The sequence below is a fragment of the Salvelinus sp. IW2-2015 genome, linkage group LG22 (genome assembly GCF_002910315.2).
Source record: "Salvelinus sp. IW2-2015 linkage group LG22, ASM291031v2, whole genome shotgun sequence".
Lineage (NCBI taxonomy): Eukaryota > Metazoa > Chordata > Actinopteri > Salmoniformes > Salmonidae > Salvelinus > Salvelinus sp. IW2-2015.
Window position 1 is genome coordinate 33,495,964 of NC_036862.1, and position 20,946 is coordinate 33,516,909.

Below are 20,946 nucleotides of genomic sequence, written 5' to 3' on the forward strand. Positions count from 1 at the left end.
TTCAATAGAGCGTCGGAGAGAGTGACTATCCACAGCAGAGTGATGGGACTGTAATGTAATATATTGTAATCGCCTCATCCAAACCAGAACACAATGTACTCGCTTTCAGACGGCCGTCTCAATCTTCCGTTGTCTGGTTTCCAGCAATCTACCACCCCTTCTCTCTTTGTCTGTCTCTCTCTCTTTTCTGTTGTCCTCTTGTCTGTTGCTCTGCCTACCCAATAAAGACAGAACAGGACTGCAGAGAGACTTTCTGTCTTTTAATTCCCTCAGATCTTGTGGTCCATCTTCCTCTTGTCACTGTATTCCTTGTGCCTCTCTCTGTGACACCAAATATGTACAAAATGTGGGACAGGTCATCCTCCTTCTGCCCCCAGGTTGAAGAGACCTGCCCCTGGGCGTACAGTGTGACACACGTGGCCTTCTCCATCGGAGCACAGCTCATACGGCATTAAGTGTTACGTTTCGTTCCTTACGGAGAAGGTGCCAGATTTTGGCGAGGAGAGATGAGTAACGCTCTTTTCATCTGGGGAGGTGCAATTTTTGACCCATCACGCTGTAGGGTTCACCAACCTTCTTCAGACGGCTAGGGCACGTGAGGTGCTAGAAAGCTATTCAGACAAACCCTCATATCTATGTACAAAATCGTATGTAAGTAATCCTGTCTTGAGACTGTTCTTGTCTATAATGATTCTGTGATTATGTCATGTTTGGTGGGAACCCGGCGGAAGCAGTAGCTGCTGTTTTTGCAAACAGCTAATGGAGTCGTCCTATAAAAAGCCAAAACGCAAAGGTTTATTTTACTTTTTATTATTTAACCTTTATTTAAGCCAGGTAGGCAAATTGAGAACACGTTCTCATTTCTAAATGCGGACCTGGCCAAATAAAGCAAAGCAGTCGAACAACATAACACAAACACATAGTTACACATGGAGATAAAAACAAACAATAAGTTCAATAATAAAAAAAAATAGTCTATATACAATGTGAGCAAGTTAGGTTGAGATAAGGGAGGTGAAGGCAAAACAAATATATGTATAGTAATAAATAAAAATATAAAAGGCCATGAGACGGCGAAGTGGTACACACGACAAGTAAAAGATAAAACAAAAAAAAAGCAATGGAAATGGTTGGTTTGCAGTGGAAGAGAGTGAAGTAGAGACAGAAATAATGGGGCTGCAAAAGGAGGCAAAATAATTAAAATACAGTAAGGTAAAGAGTAAGTTTTTGGCTAAATTGTAGATGGGTTATGTACAGTGCAAGTAATCTATCGAGCTGTGCTCTGACAGCTGGTGCTTCAAAGCTAGTGAGGGAGAATAGAACGTTTTTGCCAGTTTCAGAGATTTTTTGTATTCGTTTCCAGTCATTGGCAGCACGAGAACTGGAAGGAGAGGGCGTCCAAAGGAAGGGAATTGGTTTGGGCTGTGACTAAGAGAGATATACCTGCTGGACGCGCGTAGGCTACAGTAGGTGCTGGCATGGTTGACGCAGCGAGCTGAGATAGGGAGACTTCACCTAGGCAGGGTCGTTAGATGGACCTGGAACCAGTCGGGTTTGGCGACGAGTATGTCCGCCCCCCGCACGCGAGCGGTTCCACCCAACGAAGTATGTAAGGTCGCAAGTGGTGGGTAGTATATGGGCTTTGGTGACAAACGGATGGCACTGTGATAGAACCTCGCATCCAATTTTTGAGTACGGGTTTTGGAGGCTATTTTGTAAATGCATCACCGAAGTCGAGGATTGGTAGGATGGTCAGAGTTTTACAAGGGTATGTTTGGCAGCATGAGTAAAGTGATGCTTTGTTGCGGAATAGGAAGCCATTCTAGAATTGACTTTGATTGGAGATGGTTTGATGTGAGCTGGAAGGAAGTTTCAGTACTAACCAGACACCTAGGCTATTTGTAGGTGTCCACATATTTCTAAGTCAGAGCCGTCCAAAGTAGTGATGTTGGACACGGCGGGGCAGGAGCAGGCAGCGATCATACCATCATACACAAAACAAAGGTCAAAAGAGCCTAGTGGTAAATGCGATGATGGATATCAGGCAGTTTGGGATGGTAGCCATAGTTTGATGTTAAAGGAGGGATGGTTAACAATACATATCTCTATACAGCCAGTTCACTACTGAGGTTCGCCGGCTGTGTGCTCATGCTTCGACATAGAGGAAAGCTTAATCTATGTGACTCCCCATGATAATGGATTGCATTTATGAAGTGCATCTTATGAATTGACTCTAACTGAAATCCAACAGCTACTCCATTGATTGGGGTTAACTCACTTAAATTCACTACCACAGCCTTTCATTTGAGATTCATGATACTGTTTTGGTTCAGCAGAATGCTTACTGGTTGCTTAAGTGTTATAGATGAGGAAAAAGTGCATTTAATGTAGCGTTTGATAGAATAAAAGGTTTGAGTGGTGGTCTGACAATGACTGATTGTTCGGCACTACCTCTCAAATGCTTCAGTTTGACTCATTGAAATATTTTAATGAAACCTTTCATTACTTATTGTAAGCAACAGCAGTAATATACTACCTGACACAATGGCGGTAATATACTACTGGCTACAACGGGGTAACATACTACCTGACTACAACAGCAGTAATATACTACCTGACACAACGGCGGTATATAATACCTGACTACAACGGCGGTAATATACTACCTGACTACAATGGCGGTAATATACACTCACCTGACTACACAGCAGTAATATACTATCTGGCTACCAACGGCGGTAATATCTACCTGACTACAACAGCAGTAATATACTACCTGACTACAACGGCGTAACATACTACCTGACTACAACAGCAGTAATATACTACCTGACTACAACGGCGGTAATATATATCTGGCTACACAGGCAGCAGTAAATTACTACCTGACTACAACGGCGGTAATATACTATCTGGCTACAACGGGGTAAATACTACCGTGGCTACACGGCGGAACATACTACCTGACTACACGGCGGTAACATACTACCTGACTACAACGGCGGTAAATACCTTCTGGCTACAACGGCGGTAATATACTATCTGGCATACAACGGCGGTAACATACTACCTGACTACAACGGCGGTAATATACTACCTGACATACACCACGGCGGTAATAAACTACCTGATACAACGGCGGTAAATACTACCTGGCTACAAGCGGCGGTAATATCAGTGTGTAATCACCAGATTTCTGAGTTTTACACATGATATGCTGATTCATTTTGGATCAGCTAATTACCAGCTATAGTGAGGAACATATTTAGAGACAGGCTAGAGGAGGAGTCAAGACAGGATTCTGATTAGTTTATTATTGCTACTTTATAAAAATGGCTTGCTAGCAGTGAAAATGCCCTCATGCACATAAATATTAAAGAGTAAAATGGTAATACAGAACAGAACTTCTGTATTCTATCATCGTATAAGCCATCCAGATATTTAAGAGCTGTTTTAACATGTTTATGTCCCTGTCATGTCCTCCTGTCCTGTTCTAGGCACCTGGTCAACTTCTTCCTGGTGTTGACACAGCTGGGATTCTGCAGTGCATACTTTGTGTTCCTGGCAGAGAATATAAAACAGGTAGGCTCTGTTCCCACCTATCGAATACAGACCAGTGTGTTGTTCTTAAAAGCCTACCAATRAAAAACAGATGTGTGTTGAGTGTCCGTATACCCACCTATCAAATACAGACCAATATGGTGTGTTCTTAAAAGCCTACCAATCAAACAAACGCCTGTGGAAGTGTCTCTGTACTCCTATCTATCAAAAGCAATGGGTGTGTCACAAGTATGTGTCACTGACACAATCAAATCAATCCTGTACAGATACTGTACTGTACAGATACTGAATTGGTATTATTAACTGGGTGGTTTGAGCCCTGAATGGCTGACAGCCGTGGTATACTTAAGCAATAAGGCATGGGGGTGTGGTATATGGCCAATATACCACGGCTAAGGGCTGTTCTTATGCACGACGCATAACGGAGTGCCTGGACACAACCCTTAGCCGTAGTATATTGGCCATATACCACAAACCTCTGAGGTACCTTATTACTATTATAAACTGGTTACCAACGTAATTAGAGCAGTAAAAATAAATGTTTCATCATACCCGTGGTATGTTAGCCAATCAGCATTCAGGGCTTGAACCACCCAGTTTATAATAGATCGTATACTACGTGTATGACAAAARATTTCGTTTTACTGCTTTAACGACGTTGGTAACCAGTATAATAGCAATACACTACTCTGGGTTTTTTGGAGTTTAGGCACAATGTAATATTGACCAAATATGGCCAATATTTGGCCAATATTGCATTGTGCCTAAGAACAAACCTTAGCCATGGTATATTGGCCGTATACCAATAACCCATATTCAACTGAGCTGCCTAACCTATCAATCCCGGTTGCTTGGGGATGTACCCCTCAATTAGATGGTGTGTTTGGAGGATTACCTCTTGTCATCCCAACTCTTGAGCTGTTCTAATGGTTGACTTGCAGTGACACACAACGTTCCCTAGGAGACGCTAGTGGTGTTTCATCTCTGAGCTCTCTGCTTGCCTGACTTTCTCAGCCTCTCTTTCTCTCTCGTGCTCCCACACAATTTATAAACTGTATTAGATGGTGATCTCTTCCTTATGGACTAGCATAGATAGTCAACCATTTCCATATGGACAACGATAAAGACTTCATGCAGTGCCTCTTTAATTCAAAACTCAAATGTGATTATTTGGTAGGGCATAGCCAGGAGTAGTAATATCAGAGTGAATAAAGTATGGTACAATCTTATATTGAAATGGACTGAAATTCTTCAACCGTTATGATGGAACATTTAAAAAATCAATTTCTCTCTTTCCATCTCTAACAAAGTTTATTGTTATTTATTGGGTTGCAGCTCCTCAATCCAAACATGTAGCATCATTAGACCTTCTGCTAACTGCRGTACTACGTACTCTCTGTGGTCTCAGTTKATCAGAAAACATTTACTGCTGACRCGGGTCTCTCTGTGTGTGTTTAGGRTCAATATACTWATTGTTTATGCTCATATAGGAGTACACACATAAGATGTATTTGTCAAAAGCTGAGCAAAGCTTCCTATTGGTAGTTAAACAGTGGGGTTGAATGGGGCAAAGCCACCAGAGCTTTAGAATTTTCGAACATGGCAGATGAGATATGAGTGTCTAGTTGTTCTGAATTAGAAAAAGTAAACAGAGGCATCTGATACAATATTTAGATTGCTTTAATGATCTGTATAGGGCTGGTTGGTTGGCCRGTTGCATTGTGGGTACATCTCTATTCCCAAWCTAGGTTCTAAWACCTTTTTGTTTTCACTGTAAATTAACTCTTTAAACTCTTATTTTCACAGTTTTTATCCATGGCGACCATTTAGCCAGAGGTGGAATGTGCACCATGCCGCCTTTTGTTKTTTTAGAGCTTGATGTCATAGCAGGATCATATTCTGGACAGCCATTGGTCCATACTAGAGGTGTGCCCACTTTAGAGGACATTGGGTCTGCCCACGTCGTTTATATTATAGTACTTTATTTACAAAAAAACTAGTTTATTAAAATAACGATTTTCTATTATATTGACGAGAGATTTTAAAAAATTGTAAAATTAATTTTTACCTTTATTTAACTAGGCAAGTCAGTTAAGAACAAATTCTTATTTTCAATATTCCAGTGACCGCTTTAACAATGGCAATACATTTCCTCAAAGATGGAAGGCAGGCGGGAGGAGGCAAGATCTGGTGGTACCATTCTAGCCAATGAGAGGGCAGATACGTGTGTCAACAACCGGCCATAGAGATAGAGGACTCATCTTTTTATCATTGTCCATATTCAATAAATAATAGGTTACTGGATATATTTCAGTGGAGTTCTTTGGGACGTGTATGTAAGTGCAATATGTAGTATCTAACTGGACTGGTGTCCATCTCCTCTCTATGGTGCTTAGTTATGAGATGATGTGATGCAGTATTCCTCCTTATGGGATTATGTGAGGCTATATCAGTGTGCATTATTTAATACTAGTTGTCTAGAGCTAGGAAGGAAGCCCTGTACTACTCTATCATATGAAATCAATACCACACACTGTCTTTTCTCTCTCTCTTTCTCTCTCTCTTTGTCGCTCTCTATCCCCCCTCCCTCTCTACCCTCCCCCTTCTGTCTCTTTCTCTCTCTATCTTTCTTGCATAATTTATTTCCTGGCATCCACAACAAACAAGCTTACATGCATAAACATAGTAGATATTCAGTTTACTACACAGTTTATACAAGCAGGCATACATTACTGTAGTAAATGCACTCTCAGGGCTGTGCCATTGAACCTACAGCAGCACATAGAGGTAACGCCAAAAACAAAAAGTCTCTTAATCGAGCATTGGGCCACCATGAGCCAGAACAGCTTCAATGCACCTTGGCATAGATTCTGCAAGTGTCTGGAACTCTGTTGGAGGGATGCGACACATTCGTCCACTAGAAATTCCATCATTTGGTGTTTAGTTGATGGTGATGGAAAATGCGGTCTCAAGTGCCACTCCAGAATCGCCCACAAGTGTTCAATTGGGTTGAGATCTGGTGACTGAGACACTCACACACACACACACACACACACACACACACACACACACACACACACACACACACACACACACACACACACACACACACACACACACACACACATTATACATGTCTATTATATTGACAAGATATTCCAGTGATTGCTCTAAAAATGAAAATACGTCTTTGTATCTGTGCCATTATTGCCTTAATAGTGCTGCCCATGCTGTCACAGACGCTATCTCCTTTTTCAAGTCAATTTTCTACTTCATTGTCTGATTGCTCTCAACTCATTGGAATCCCCACCCAGTTGACTACTTTAAAATGATGGAAGCCCTCAATGGCAATGTCCATGCTAAAACGGGTTATATCCATGATCGCTATGACAACGGGCACAACTCCGATAGTCATTTTATTTTTCAATGTTGCCAACATGCCACGTGCGTTCACTTATATCAGTGCGTTCGCAACAACCTAACCATTACAAAACTTCTATTTGATCAAATAAGKCTCACAAAGCAAATTAGCAATTGAGTTTGATGACCAACTTCAACACTTTTTCTCATTGACCTCCATACAAAAATTCCTCAATTCGTCTTATTTTCGTGGACAGATTTTGGGCTGAGTAAAACATCTCGCTTCACCTCTTCCTCTCTTGTATCCCTCATTTATTTAAGTGTTTCCTTTATTTTGGCAGTTACCTGTACATACCCATCTCTGTATGTGTTCATAGTATGACAACAGCTAGCTACATAGAGTGCATTCGGAAAATAATCAGACCCCTTGAGTTTTTCCACATTTTGTTACGTTACAGCCTTATTCTAAAATGGATAAAAATAAAATAAAATCCTCATCACTTCACACACTACCACATAATGACAAAGCGAAAACAGGTTTTTAGATATTTGTATTAAATGTATTGTATTAAATGTATTGTATTAAAATTGTATTAAAAATTTGAAACAGAACTACCTTCTTTACATAAGTATTCAGACCGTTTGCTCTGAGACTCGAAATTGAGCTTAGGTGAATCCTGTTTCCATTGATCATTCTTGAGCTGTTTCTACAACTTGATTATAGATTCAATGGATTGGACATGATTTGGAAAGGCACACCGCTGTCTATATAAGGTCTCACAGTTGACAGTGCATGTCAGAGCAAAAACCAAGCCATAAGGTTGAAGGCATTGCCTGTCATTATGGGGCATTGTGTTTTGTAGATTGAGGAATAAAAAAAATAACACATATTTTACAATAKGGCTGTAATGTAACAAAATGTGGAAAAAGTGAAGGGGTCTGAATACTTTTTGAATGCTCATACTGCTGATGGTTTATGGGTGACGTGGAGTAGCTGTGTAGATGGATCGCTACAGTATTCCCATTAGTGACTGAAGAATGTGGTGAATGGGGGTGATATGACGAATTAATAAGCACTTTAGTTAGATTTATTTAATCATTCTTTAAAGCAAGGTCATCAATTGAGAACCTGTTTTTATTTAAAACAACACCCTGAGTAGCACGAGGTGGTGAGTGAGTGACTTATGATAATTATAAATGGGTGATGGGTTAATGGGTGAACGAACTACCCACTGTATTTTCAGGTAGCACCATTTCTCTCCCTGCATTCGTAGCCCTCCACCTCTGGGACTGGGAGACTAGTGGTTAAGAGCGTTGGGCTAGTAACCGAAAGGTTGCTGGTTTGAATCCCCCGYCCGACTAGGTGAAAGATCTGTTGATGTGCCCTTGAGCAAGGCACTTAATGCCAATTGCTACTCTTAAGTCGCTCTGGATAAGAGTGTCTGCTAAATGACTAAAATGTAATAGCAGACAGTCTAATTTAATGAAACCCTGATCTTTCTAGCCTGTCTGAGCTGTGGAATAAGATGGAATCATGGGGATATAATTTGGAGCCCCCCTCATCTCCTCTACCCCCTCCCATTTCTAGTCCACTCCCTGGTGTTGTGTTGAATATTCATTAATCCCAGAAAGTTTTCTGATAGTTTTTCTCTGGGAAAATCTTTTGTTGTTGATAGAAGCGGGAGAGCTGCTTATCGACAAGCAAGAGGCCAATCCACTTCACTTATCGACAAGCACGAGGCCAATCCACTTCACTTATCGACAAGCACGAGGCCAATCCACTTCTTCACTTCCATGATAAGCTCCTAAAATGTTTTTCTCTGGCAAGGAGAGAACACGCAGTAGCCTTAATTGCAGTCTGTAGATTTAGTGGGATCTCTATCTAAAGGTTTATCGGGAGGTTCCTTCAGAAGGTTCCTTCAGGGTGATGGGGTGAGGTGAGTTTCACTCATGACTACCATTAATCACACCTTTTTGTGTGTGTGTGCATGTGTGTGTGTGTGTGTGTGCGTGCACCTGTGTGTATCCATTCCTTCCTCTCTAGGTCGTTGAGGGATACCAAGGTGTAAACATCACCCTGGCAGATGAATCCCTGTCATTCGCCAACTCCTCCATGGTGCCAGCCCCGGTCCCTCTACCCACCATGGTGCCCTCTGAGCCCTGGGCACTGGACCTGCGTCTTTACATGCTCTTCTTCCTGCCCTTCCTCATCCTGCTGGTGTTCATGAAGGACCTGAAGAACATGGCCGTCCTGTCGTTGCTGGCCAACGTCTGCATGGCCGTCAGCGTCATCATCATCTTCCAGTACATCACGACGGTAAGCATGTTGTTTACACTGTTGTTGTTTACACTGTTGTTGTGGCCGTCAGCGTCATCAGCATCTTCCAGTACATCACACGGTAAGCTTGTTGTTACACTGTTGTAGTTACACTGTTGTTGTTACACTGTTGTAGTTTACACTGTTGTTGTGGCCGTCAGGGTTCTCATCATCTTCCAGTGCATCACGACGGTAAGTGGAATAAGTCAATGGGAAACGGTTATCCATGTTTAACACTACACTAGTACAGTTTGTTTATGTGGTAGTCACGCTCCAGATGTTGTCGTCCACCTGCACAACGGTTCTCAACCTAGGCACTTCAAATCTGTCATTCAAATGGGTGTGTGGGAAGATGATATATTCTTCTTTGGACTTGTCTATTTTCTCCAGCACCTTATCGAGGAAGTCTGTGTGAGACACACACACCATACCCCCAGCTGTTCCAGACTGTTTTTACACTGTTGTGGTGACGCGCCCCCATGTGTTGGCTTTGATATTGACCTGAAGCCTGTCTTCAGTGTACCTCAGACAGAGACATGGTTAAAGATAATGTAGCTAGGGCCTCCTGAGTGGTGCAGTGGTCTAAGGTACTGCATCGCAGTGCTTGAGGCATCACTACAGACCCGGGTTCGATGTGTCACAACCGGCGGTGACCGGGAGTCCCATAGGGCGGCGCACAATTGGCCCAGCGTCGTTAGGGGAGGGTTTGGCCGGGCGGGCTTTACTTGGCTCATCACACTCTAGCGACACTTTGTGGCGGGCCGGGCCCCTGCAGGCTGACTTCAGCCYTCAGTTGAACAGTGTTTCCTACGACACATTGGTGCAGCTGGCTTCCGGGTGATGCGGGCGGGTGTTAAGAAGTGTGGTTTGGCGGGTCATGTTTCGGAGGACACTCGACCTTCGCCTCTCCCGAGCCGTTGGGGAGTTGCAGCGATGAGAAAGATCGTAATCACGGAAAAATTATGTAGCTTATGTAACTGAATTGCCTGTAGGTTAAATGGTAAGCATCTTTGCAATACGCACTGACTGTGTGAACATCTGTGTGTGTGTGTGTGTGTGTGTGTAAGCTACTGTATGTGTGTGTGGGAACTGGGAAGTAGCTGTCTGTGTAAAATATTGAATCTCCCTGTGGTCTGCATATGTCCGCTGTGGAAGATCATACCCCTTGTGTCTGTACTGTCTGCTTCTGTGAAACGTGAGACTCCCTTGTATCCACTACATGTCTCCTGTGTACTGCTGAGCGATTAAAAAAAAAAAAAACGACAACATTTAAACAACTAATTTACAGTTTTTTTTGTTGTGACCTCGATGTGCAGTTTCTGTAGAGAGACTACCGGTCTAAAGTTTTAGAACAACTACTATTTTTCCAGTTTTAGAACAACTATTTTTCCAGTTTTTATTGAAATTCACACAGTTTAATGTCTTAATGTACTCTGAAATGAAAGAATAGAACAAATAAACAATTGGAGACAAAAAATAAATCATGGAATCCTTTTGTTCAACAAAATGTAATCTACATTTTTGACTCATCAAAATAGCCAGCTTGGGCAGACATATCAGCCGAACAGACTCGTGCCATTCTTTCTACAATGGAAATCAAATATTGTTCGGAAAGTTCTTCCTAACACTGTTGCAGAAGTTCCCAGAAAGTGTAAWCCCTTGACCAATACACCAGAGGGTATTGCATGGCGCTGCAAAATGCTGTGGTAGCAGTTTTGGTTCAGGGTGTCACTCACTCTGTGCAAGTCGCCGACTCTGGATCCAGCAAAAGAGCCCGAGACATCCTCCTCCATGTTTGACAGTTGGTGTCACACACTGAGGAACCATCCTTTTACCTACTCSATGGTGTACAAAAACCCTGCGTGATGAATCGAAGATTTCAAATTTTGATTCATAAGACCTTCTTTCAGTCTTCAGTAGTCCACTGGCGGTGCTTTATGGCCCAGGCAAGCCTCTCTAATTTTGCCATTTTAGCAATGGCTTTCTTACTGCRACTCGACCTGTCAAACCTGCAGCTTGAAGTCTTCTCTTCACAGATCAAATCAAATCAAATGTATTTATATAGTCCTRCGTACATCAGCTGATATCTCAAAGTGCTGTACAGAAACCCAGCTTAAAACCCCAAACAGCAAGTAATGCAGGTGTAGAAGCACAGTGGCTAGGAAAAACTCCCTAGAAAGGCCAAAACCTAGGAAGAAACCTAGAGAGGAACCAGGCTATGAGGGGTAGCCAGTCCTCTTCTGGCTGTGCCGGGTGGAGATTATAACAGAACATGGCCAAGATGTTCAAATGTTCATAAATGACCAGCATGGTCAAATAATAATAATCACAGTAGTRGTCTCAGTTGAAACTGAGACTTGTTTACTTCGACCAGTATTAAGATTAAGTTGTGCTTGAAGCTGTTGTCCTGTGAGCCGGCTATCACGTAAGCTGTTGACTCTCAGAAACTTGTCTTCTGATTCTGTTTTGGCTTTAGGTCTGTCAGACCTCTTCCTGTCAGAGCTCCCTCCAGTTTCCAAGTGCCTTTTGATGATGTAGAAAACTACTCACTGACACCATGGCTTTCTTTGCAATTTCTCTTAAGGAAAGACCTACACTTTTAAGGGTTAATATGGTCTGTCTGGCTTCCTTTGTTAATTGCTTTTTTCTTGCCATTATGATAGCAATATACTACTTATTGCAGTACAATACTGTCCAAATAATACTTAAGAGGGTGTAGTAACAGTCTGTTCCAACACTGCTTTAATACAGACAGAGTAATCAGCAAAAATTTGGACACCTGTAGGAATTGTTAGCACCAACTTTCAAGGCTTAATTTACTTCCATTGCTGCAGAACAGCTGTAAGTTGTTAACCCTTWACGTGTTCCCTGGAAAATAGCTTTTTTTTATAACTCTGAAATGTACATTATTTTTCAGTTATTTGTAACCTTCTGGTAAACTTATATTTTTAACCTCTGGCAGTTTACCGCTTACCTTTGAACCATTTCAGGTTATTCACTGGACTTGAACTGCTTACATTTCACCCACATTTTTGCAGTTTTTATTGTTCTAAAACTTTAGACCGGTAGTGTAAATCAGATCATGCCTGAACCGTGTGATGTAGAGTTGTAGTTTCCAGCAGGCCAATATTTTACATAGAATACCAGTCAAAAGTTTAGGGACACCTACTCATTAAATGTTTTATTTTTAATTTTTTTAAATTTTTTACAATTTTCTACATTGTAGAATAATATTGAAGACATCAAAACTATGAAATAAAACATATGGAATCATGTAGTAACCAAAAAAGTTTTAAACAAATCAAAATATATTTTAGTTTCTTCAAAGTAGCCACCCTTTGCCTTGTTGACAGCTTTACACACTCTTGGCATTCTCTCAACCAGCTTCACCTGGAATGCTTTTCCAACAGTCTTGAAGGAGTTCCCACATACAGTTGAAGTCAGAAGTTTACATACACCTGAGCCAAATACATTTATAATTCCTGACATTTAATCCTAGTAAAAATTTCCTGTCTTAAGTCAGTTAGGTTCACCACTTTACTTTAAGAATGTGAAATGTCAGAATAATAGTAGAAACAATATTTATTTCAGCTTTTATTTCTTTCATCACATTCCCAGTGGGTCAGAAGTTTACATACACTCAATTAGTATTTAGTAGCATTGCCTTTAAATTATTTAACTTGGGTCAAACGTTTCGGGTAGCCTTCCACAAGTTGGGTGAATTTTGGCCCATTCCTCCTAACAGAGCTGYTGTAACTGAGTCAGGTTTGTAGGCCTKCTTGCTCACACACACTTTTTCAGTTCTGCCCAAAAATMTTCTATAGGATTGAGGTCAGGGCTTTGTGATGGCCACTCCAATACCTTGACTCTGTTGTCCTTAACTTGTTTGGGATAGGGGGCAGCATTTTCACTTTTGGATGAATAGCGTGCCCAGAGTGAACTGCCTCCTACTCAGTCCCAGATGCTAATATATGCATATTATTATTAGTATTGGATAGAAAACACTCTGAAGTTTCTAAAACTGGTTGAATGATGTCTGTGAGTATAACAGAACTCATATGGCAGGCAAAAACCTAAGAAAAAAATCCAAACAGGAAGTGGGAAATCTGCAGCGTTTTTAGTTTTTTGAACTCACCCTATCGAATACACAGTGGGATATGGGTTATTTTTCACTTCCTAAGGCTTCCACTAGATGTCAACCGTCTTTAGAACGTGGTTTCAGGCTGCTCATGTGAAGGGGGCCGGATGGGAGATGTTTGATAAGGGGTCTGCCTACAGCCTCGTTCTCAGTCATGCGCTTTTACTTGAGAGGTTGCTCTCGTTCAGTGCATTTGTCCAGACAATGGAATTCTCCGGTTGGAACATTATTGAACTTCTTTGATAAAACATCCTAAGATTGATTCTATACTTAGTTTGACAAGTTTCTTCGACCTGTAATATAACTTTTTAACGTTTCGTCCGAATGGACCAGATCGGCGCTTTTGGATTGTTTACCAAACGCCCTAACAAAGAAGCTATTGGACATAAATGATGGACATTATCGAACAAAACAAGCATTTATTGTGGAACTGCGATTCCTGGGAGTGCATTCTGATGAAGATCATCAAAGGTAAGTGAATTTATAATGCTTTTTTATGAATAATGTTGACTACCCAACATGGCGGATATTTTCTCTGGCTGGTTTGGGCTTTGAGCGCGTTCTCAGATTATGCTTTTTCCGTAAAGTTTTTTTGAAATCTGAACACAGCGGTTGCATTAAGGAGAGTGTATCTAAAGTTTTAATGTATAATAGCTGTATTTTCATCAACATTTATTATGAGTATTTCTGTGAATTCATGTGGCTCTCTGCAATATCACTGCATGTTTTGGAACTACTGAATCTAAACCGCCAATGTAAAATAAGATTTTTGGATATAAATATGAACTTTACCGAACAAAACATACATTATTGTGTAACATGAGTCCTATGAGTGTCATCTGATGAAGTTCATCAAAGGTTGGTGATACATTTTATCTCTATTTGTGCTTTTTGTGACTCCTCTCTTTGGCGGGAAAAATTGCTGGGTTTTTCTGTGAGTTGGTGGTGACCTACCATAATCGTTTGTGGAGCTTTCGCTGTAAAGCATTTTTGATATCAGACCACTGTGGCTGGATTAACGAGAATTTTATCTTTAAATGGTGCCTAATACTTGTATGTTTGAGAAATCCGATTTATGTGATTTCTGTTGATTTGTATTTGGCGTCCTGCAATTTTATTGGCTGTTGGCGGGGGTTCCGCTAGGTTAAGCCATTTTGCCACAACTTTGGAAGTATGCTTGTGGTCATTGTCCATTTGGAAGACCCATTTGTGACAAAGCGTTAACTTCCTGACTGATGTCTTGAAATGTTGCTTCAATATATCCACATAATTGTCCTTCCTCATGAAGCCATATATTTTGTGAAGTGCATCAGTCCCTCCTGCAGCAAAGCATCCCACATCATGGATGCTGCCATCCCCGTGCTTCACGGTTGGGATGGTGTTCTTCGGCTTGCAAGCCTACACTTTTTCTCCAAACATAACGATGGTCATGATAGCCAAACAGTTCTATTTTTGTTTCATCAGACAGAGCACATTTCTCAAAAAGTACAATCTTTGTCCCATGTGCAGTTGCAAACCATAGTCTGGCTTTTTATGGCAGTTTTGGAGCTGGTTTCTTCCTTGCTGAGTGGCTTTCAGGTTATTGCGATGTAGGACTCGTTTTACAGTGGATATAGATAGTTTTGTACCTGTTTCCTCCAGCATCTTCACAAGGTCCTTTTCTGTTGTTCTGGGATTGATTTGCACCTTTCGCACCAAAGTACGTTCATCTCTAGGAGACAGAACGCGTCTCCTTCCTGAGCGGTATGACGGCTGCGTGGTCCCATGGTGTTTACTTGCGTACTATTGTTTGTACAGATGAAATGGTACTTTCATGGTGTTTGGAAATTGCTCCCAAGATGAACCAGACATGTGGAGGTCTACAATTCTTTTTCTGAGGTCTTGGCTGATTTCTTTTGATTTTCCCATGATGTCAAGCAAAGAGATACTGAGTTTGAAGGTAGGCTTGAAATACATCCACAGGTACACCTCCAATAGGCTAATTGCCATCATTTGAGTCTATCAGAATCTTCTAAAGCAATGACAATAATTTTTATGGAATTCTCCAAGCTGGTTAAAGGCACAGTCAACTTAGTGTATGTTACTTCTGACCCACTGGAATTGTGATCAAGTGAAATAATCTGTCTACAAACAGTTGATGGAAAAATTACTTCTGTCATGCACAAAGTAGATGTCCTAACCGACTTGCCAAAACTATAGTGTGTTAACAAGACATTTGTGGAGTGGTTGAAAAATTWGTTTGTAAACTTCTGACTTCAACTGTATGCTGAGCACTTGTTGGCTACTTTATCTTCAATCTGCGGTCCAACTCATCCCAAACCATCTCAATTGGGTTTAGGTTGGTGAATGTGGAGTCAAGGTCATCTGATGCAGGACTCCATCACTCTCCTTCTTCATCAAATAGCCCTTACACAGCCTGGAGGAGTGTTGGGTCATTGTCCTGAGAAAAACAAATGATAGTCCTACTAAGCGCAAACCAGATGGGATGGCGTATCACTGCAGAATGCTGTGGAAGCCATGCTCATTAAGTGTGCCTTGAATTCTAAATAAAGCACTGACAGTGTCACCAGCAAATCACCCCCACACCATCACACCTCCTCCTCCGTGCTTCACGGTGGAAACCACACATGCGGAGATCATCCGTTCACCTACTGTGCGTCTCACAAAGACACGGCAGTTGGAACCAAAAATCTCAGATTTGGACTCATCAGACCAAAGAACAGATTTACACCAGTCTAATGTCCATTGTTCATGTTTCTTGACCCAAGCAAGTACCTTCTTATTATTGGTGTCCTTTAGTAGTGGTTTCTTTGCAGCAATTTGACCATGAAYGCCTGATTTTGACAGTCTCTTCTGAACAGTTGATGTTGATATGTGTCTATTACTTGAATGTCTTAAAGTAATGATGGACTGTTGTTTCTCTTTGCTTATTTGAGCTTTTCTTGCCATAATATGGACATGGTCTTTTACCAAATAGGGCTATCTTCTGTATACCACCCCTACCTTGTCACAACACAACTGATTGGCTCAAAAGCATTAAGAAGGAAAGAAATTCCACAAATGAATTTATTAACAAGGCACTGTTAATTGAAATGCTTTTCAGGTGACTACCTCATGAAGCTGGTTGAGAGAATACCAAGAGTTTGTAAAGCTGTCATCAATGCAAAGGGTGAATACTTTGAAGAATCTCWTATAATATATATTTAGAATTGTTTAACACMTTTTTTGGTTACTAAATGTTTCCATATGTGTTATATCATAGGTTTGATGTCTTCACTATTATTCTACAATGTAGAAAATGGTCAAAGTAAAGAAAAACCCTGGAATGGGTAGGTGTGTCAACTTTTGAGTGGTACTGTAGTTTAGCGCAGAAATCGTGGTAATTAATGACCATAATCCATTGCGTGTCTGCTTGAACTTGTCCGGTCTGTGCGGTGCAGACACGGAGACTGAGGGAAGAGAGAACCACGTGATGGAGAGGGATAGAAAGCGGTTGCTTTGCGTATCTGAAAATACATGATCTAAGTGAAAAGTACACCCTGAAAAAAAAAAATMATAAAAAGAAATACACTACCATTCAAAAGTTTGGGGTCACTTAGAAATGTCCTTTTTGAAAGAAAAGCAKATTTTTTTGTTCATTAAAATAACATCAAATTGATCAGAAATACAGTGTAGACATAGTTAATGTTGTAAATGACTATTGTAGCTGGAAATGGCAGATTTATCTTATGGAATATCTACATGGGTACAGAGGTCCATTATCAGCAACATCACTCCTGTGTTCCAATGGCACGTTGTGTTAGCTAATCCAAGTTTATCACTTTAAAAGGCTAATTGATCATTAGAAAACCCTTTTTCAATTATGTTAGCACAGCTGAAAACTGTAGTGCTGACTTTAAAGAGCAATACAACTGATCTTTAGACTGGAGCATCAGCAATTTGTGGGTTCGATACAGGCTCAAAATGGGCAGAAACTAAGATCTTTCTTCTGAAACTTGTCAGTCTATTCTTGTTCTGAGAAATGAAGGCTATCCTACGAGAAATTGCCAAGAAACTGAAGCTCTCTTACAACGCTGTGTATACTCCCTTCACAGAACAGCAAAAACTGTCTATAACCAGAATAGAAAGAGGAGTGGGAGCCCCGGTGCACAACTGAGCAAGAGTACAAGTACATTAGAGTGTCTAGTTTGAGAACAAACGCCTCACAAGCCCTCAACTGGCAGCTTCATTAAATAGTAGCCGCAAACACCAGTCTCAACTAGAGTTCGACCGTATGAATTTTCAACGCCGATACGATACCGATTATTGGAGGACCAAAAAAAGCCGATACCGATTAATCGGCCGATTTTTATTTATTTATTTTATATATATATTTTTCCCCCCATTCATTTAATAATGACAATTACAAACAATACTGAATTAACACTTATTTTAACTTAATATAATACATAATAAAATCTATTTAGCTTCAAATAAATAATGAAACATGTTCAATTTGGTTTAAATAATGCAAAAAACAAAGTGTTGGAGAAGAAAGTAAAAGTGCAATATGTGTCATGTAAAAAAGTCCTTGCTCAGTTCCTTGCTCAGAACATGAGAACATATGAAAGCTGGTGGTTCCTTTTAACATGACTCTTCAATATTCCCAGGTAAGAAGTTTTAGGTTGTAGTTATTATAGGAATTATAGGACTATTTCTCTCTATACGATTGTATTTCATATACCTTTGACTATGATGTCTTATAGGCACTTTAGTATTGCAGTGTAACTTATAGCTTCCGTCTCTCTCCTCGCTCCTACCTGGGCACGAACCAGGAACACATCGACAACAGCCACCCTCGAAGCGACGTTACCCATGCAGAGCAAGGAGAACAACTACTCTAAGTTCAGAGCGAGTGACGTTTGAAACGCTATTAGCACGCACCCCGCTAACTAGCTAGACATTTCACATCGGTTACACCAGCCTAATCTCGGGAGTTGAAGGCTTGAAGTCATAACAGCGCAATAGCTGCTGGCAAACGCACGAAGTGCTGTTTGAATAATGTTACGAGCCTGCTGCTGCCTACCACCGCTCACATCAGACTGCTCTACAAATCATAGACTTAATTATAACATAATAACACACAGAAATACGAGCCTTTGGTCATTAAAATGGTCGAATCCGGAAACTATCATTTCGAAAACAAAACATTTATTCTTTCAGTGAAATACAGAACCGTTCCGTATTTTATCTAACGGATGGCATCCCTAAGTTAATATTGCTGTTACATTGTACAACCTTCAATGTTATGTCATAATTATGTACAATTCTGGCAAATTATTACGGCCTTTGTTAGGAATAAATGGACTTCACACAGTTCGCAATGAGCCAGCGGCCCAAACTGCTGCATATACCTTGACTGCTTGCACGGAACGCAAGAGAAGTGACACAATTTCCCTAATTATAAGAAATTCATGTTAGCAGGCAATATTAACTAAATATGCAGGTTTAAAAAATATATACTTGTGTATTGATTTTAAAGAAGACATTGATGTTTATGGTTAGGTACATTAGTGCAACGACAGTGCTTTTTTTCGCAAATGTGCTTGTTAAATCCTCTCCGTTTGTCGAAGTAGGCGCATCGATTATATGCAACGCAGGACACGCTAGATAAACTAGTAATATCATCAACCATGTGTAGTTAACTAGTGATTATGTTAAGATTGATTGTTTTTTATAAGATAAGTTTAATGCTAGCTAGCAACTTACCTTGGCTTCTTGCTGCATTCGCGTAACAGGCAGGCTCCTCGTGGAGTACAATGAGAGGCAGGTGGTTAGAGCATTGGACTAGTTAACTGTAAGGTTGCAAGATAGAATCCCGGAGCTGACAAGGTAAAAATTTGTTGTTCTGCCCCTGAACAAGGCAGTTAACCCACTGTTCCTAGGCCATCATTGAAAATAAGAATGTGTTCTTAACTGACTTGCCTAGTTAAATATCCATCTTAATCTTTTCTTTTTATTGGCAGTCTGAGATATGGCTTTTTCTTTGCCACTCTGCCTTGAAGGCCAGCATCCTGGAGTCGCCTGTTCACTCCCCCTTCCCCCCAAACTACTACCTGCGGCTATGACTACCATCTTGGGACTTTTATTAATTGTTTTATTCAGTGTTATTACAACGTTCAACCCACATAGTGCATTTAATGTGTAAAAACATTATCAAAACTGAAATCGAAAACTGATATTTTTTTAATAGAATGAACCAAAACCAAACCGATTTCAATAAGCATGCTCAGCACTACATGGTTCTCCATTGTAGCCACTACACGTCTCCTGTGAGACATGGTTCTCCGGGCGATTTCCATTTCCAATAAAGTATAGGGTCCATGACTTGTGTTTACAATGAAAGATTTGAACAGTCAGTGTCAGGGTGCACTTTGTTTCTATGAGCGATGAAGAACAACGTTTAAAAGCTTGTCTACTTGGACTGTTCCCAAGGTCATTCTAAGAATACAATTAGGCCTTTTGGAGCAGATTGACATCAGATGTAAGTGTTCCTGACGTGTCGTGTAATCCAGCGTTGATTGCTGTTTTAGATTTCCCACAGAAGGTTGTGCCAGCCAGGGTTGTGTATCTGCGAGTGTGTGTGGCACAGCTCATCCCTCAGCTGTGTGGGTGGGTGGCTGGGCAGTGTTCCGGTCAGTGGTCTAGGTGCCCTTGTGAACAGCCCTCATCAATCACCAGCTGAATTAAGTTTTAAATAGATTCATTAGGATCCCTGTCAGTCGCTGGGCGTCTCTGTGTGACGCGGTAGACGACGCGTCCACAGGGGAACACAACACTGCATCCCTAATTCACCGTTAGGTTAATGGGTTGACGGCTAGGTGACCTAACTCCATTTCTCCTCCCTCTCTTTCTGTTCTGTCTCTTAGTCTCTGACTAATGTGTTATGGGACTCTCTTACTGTCCTTTCATTCATTCCTTCCACTCTGTGCCTGGGATTCTTCTTTTTCTCTTCCCTCTCGTTGTCTCACTTGGTTTTATTTGTGAGTCAGGGGAAATCTTGCCCTCTCTTCACTGTGTCTCTGAGCCAGTGTCTCTTGTGTCCTTGGCAGTCATGAGGAAGTTGATTCTGTTCTATAGGCCCTTATGGGAGTAGCTCCTCTGACAGACTAATGTGTTAGTGTCCCTGTTTTCCTAATCGCCTGCTCCTCTGTCTGCTGTCGCCCCTCTCTGACAGACTGTCATTGTCCCTGTTTTCCTAAACGCCTGCTCCTCTGTCTGCTGTCGCCCCTCTCTGACAGACTGTCATTGTCCCTGTTTTCCTAAACGCCTGCTCCAACCGAGAAGTAAGATGTGGGGGATGGGGAGTTCGTGGAGAAATGGGGATTCAGTGGAGCTGGGGATTCAGTGGGGATGGCAGCTGGGATTCAGCTGGAGCTGGGGTTCAGTGGGGATGGGGAATTCAGTGGAGCTGGGGATTCAGTGGAGCTGGGGATTCAAGCTGGAGCTGGGGGATTCAGTGGGGATGGGGATTTCGAGTGGGGATGGGGATTCAGATGGAGCTGGGGATTGCAGTGGGGATGGGGGTAGT

General features: G+C 41.3%; 1 protein-coding gene across 1 annotated transcript in view; it reads left to right on the forward strand.

The window, feature by feature from the left end:
• Positions 1-344: 344 nt before the first annotated feature.
• The window catches only part of LOC139022744 (neutral amino acid uniporter 4-like), a 40,883-nt gene continuing 20,281 nt past the window's right edge, over positions 345-20,946 (forward strand). Inside the window, exons 1-3 of the mRNA XM_070433885.1 lie at positions 345-448; positions 3,498-3,582; positions 8,966-9,238. Of these exons, the coding sequence (XP_070289986.1) occupies positions 345-448; positions 3,498-3,582; positions 8,966-9,238 (462 nt within the window). The remainder of the gene's footprint in view (positions 449-3,497; positions 3,583-8,965; positions 9,239-20,946) is intronic.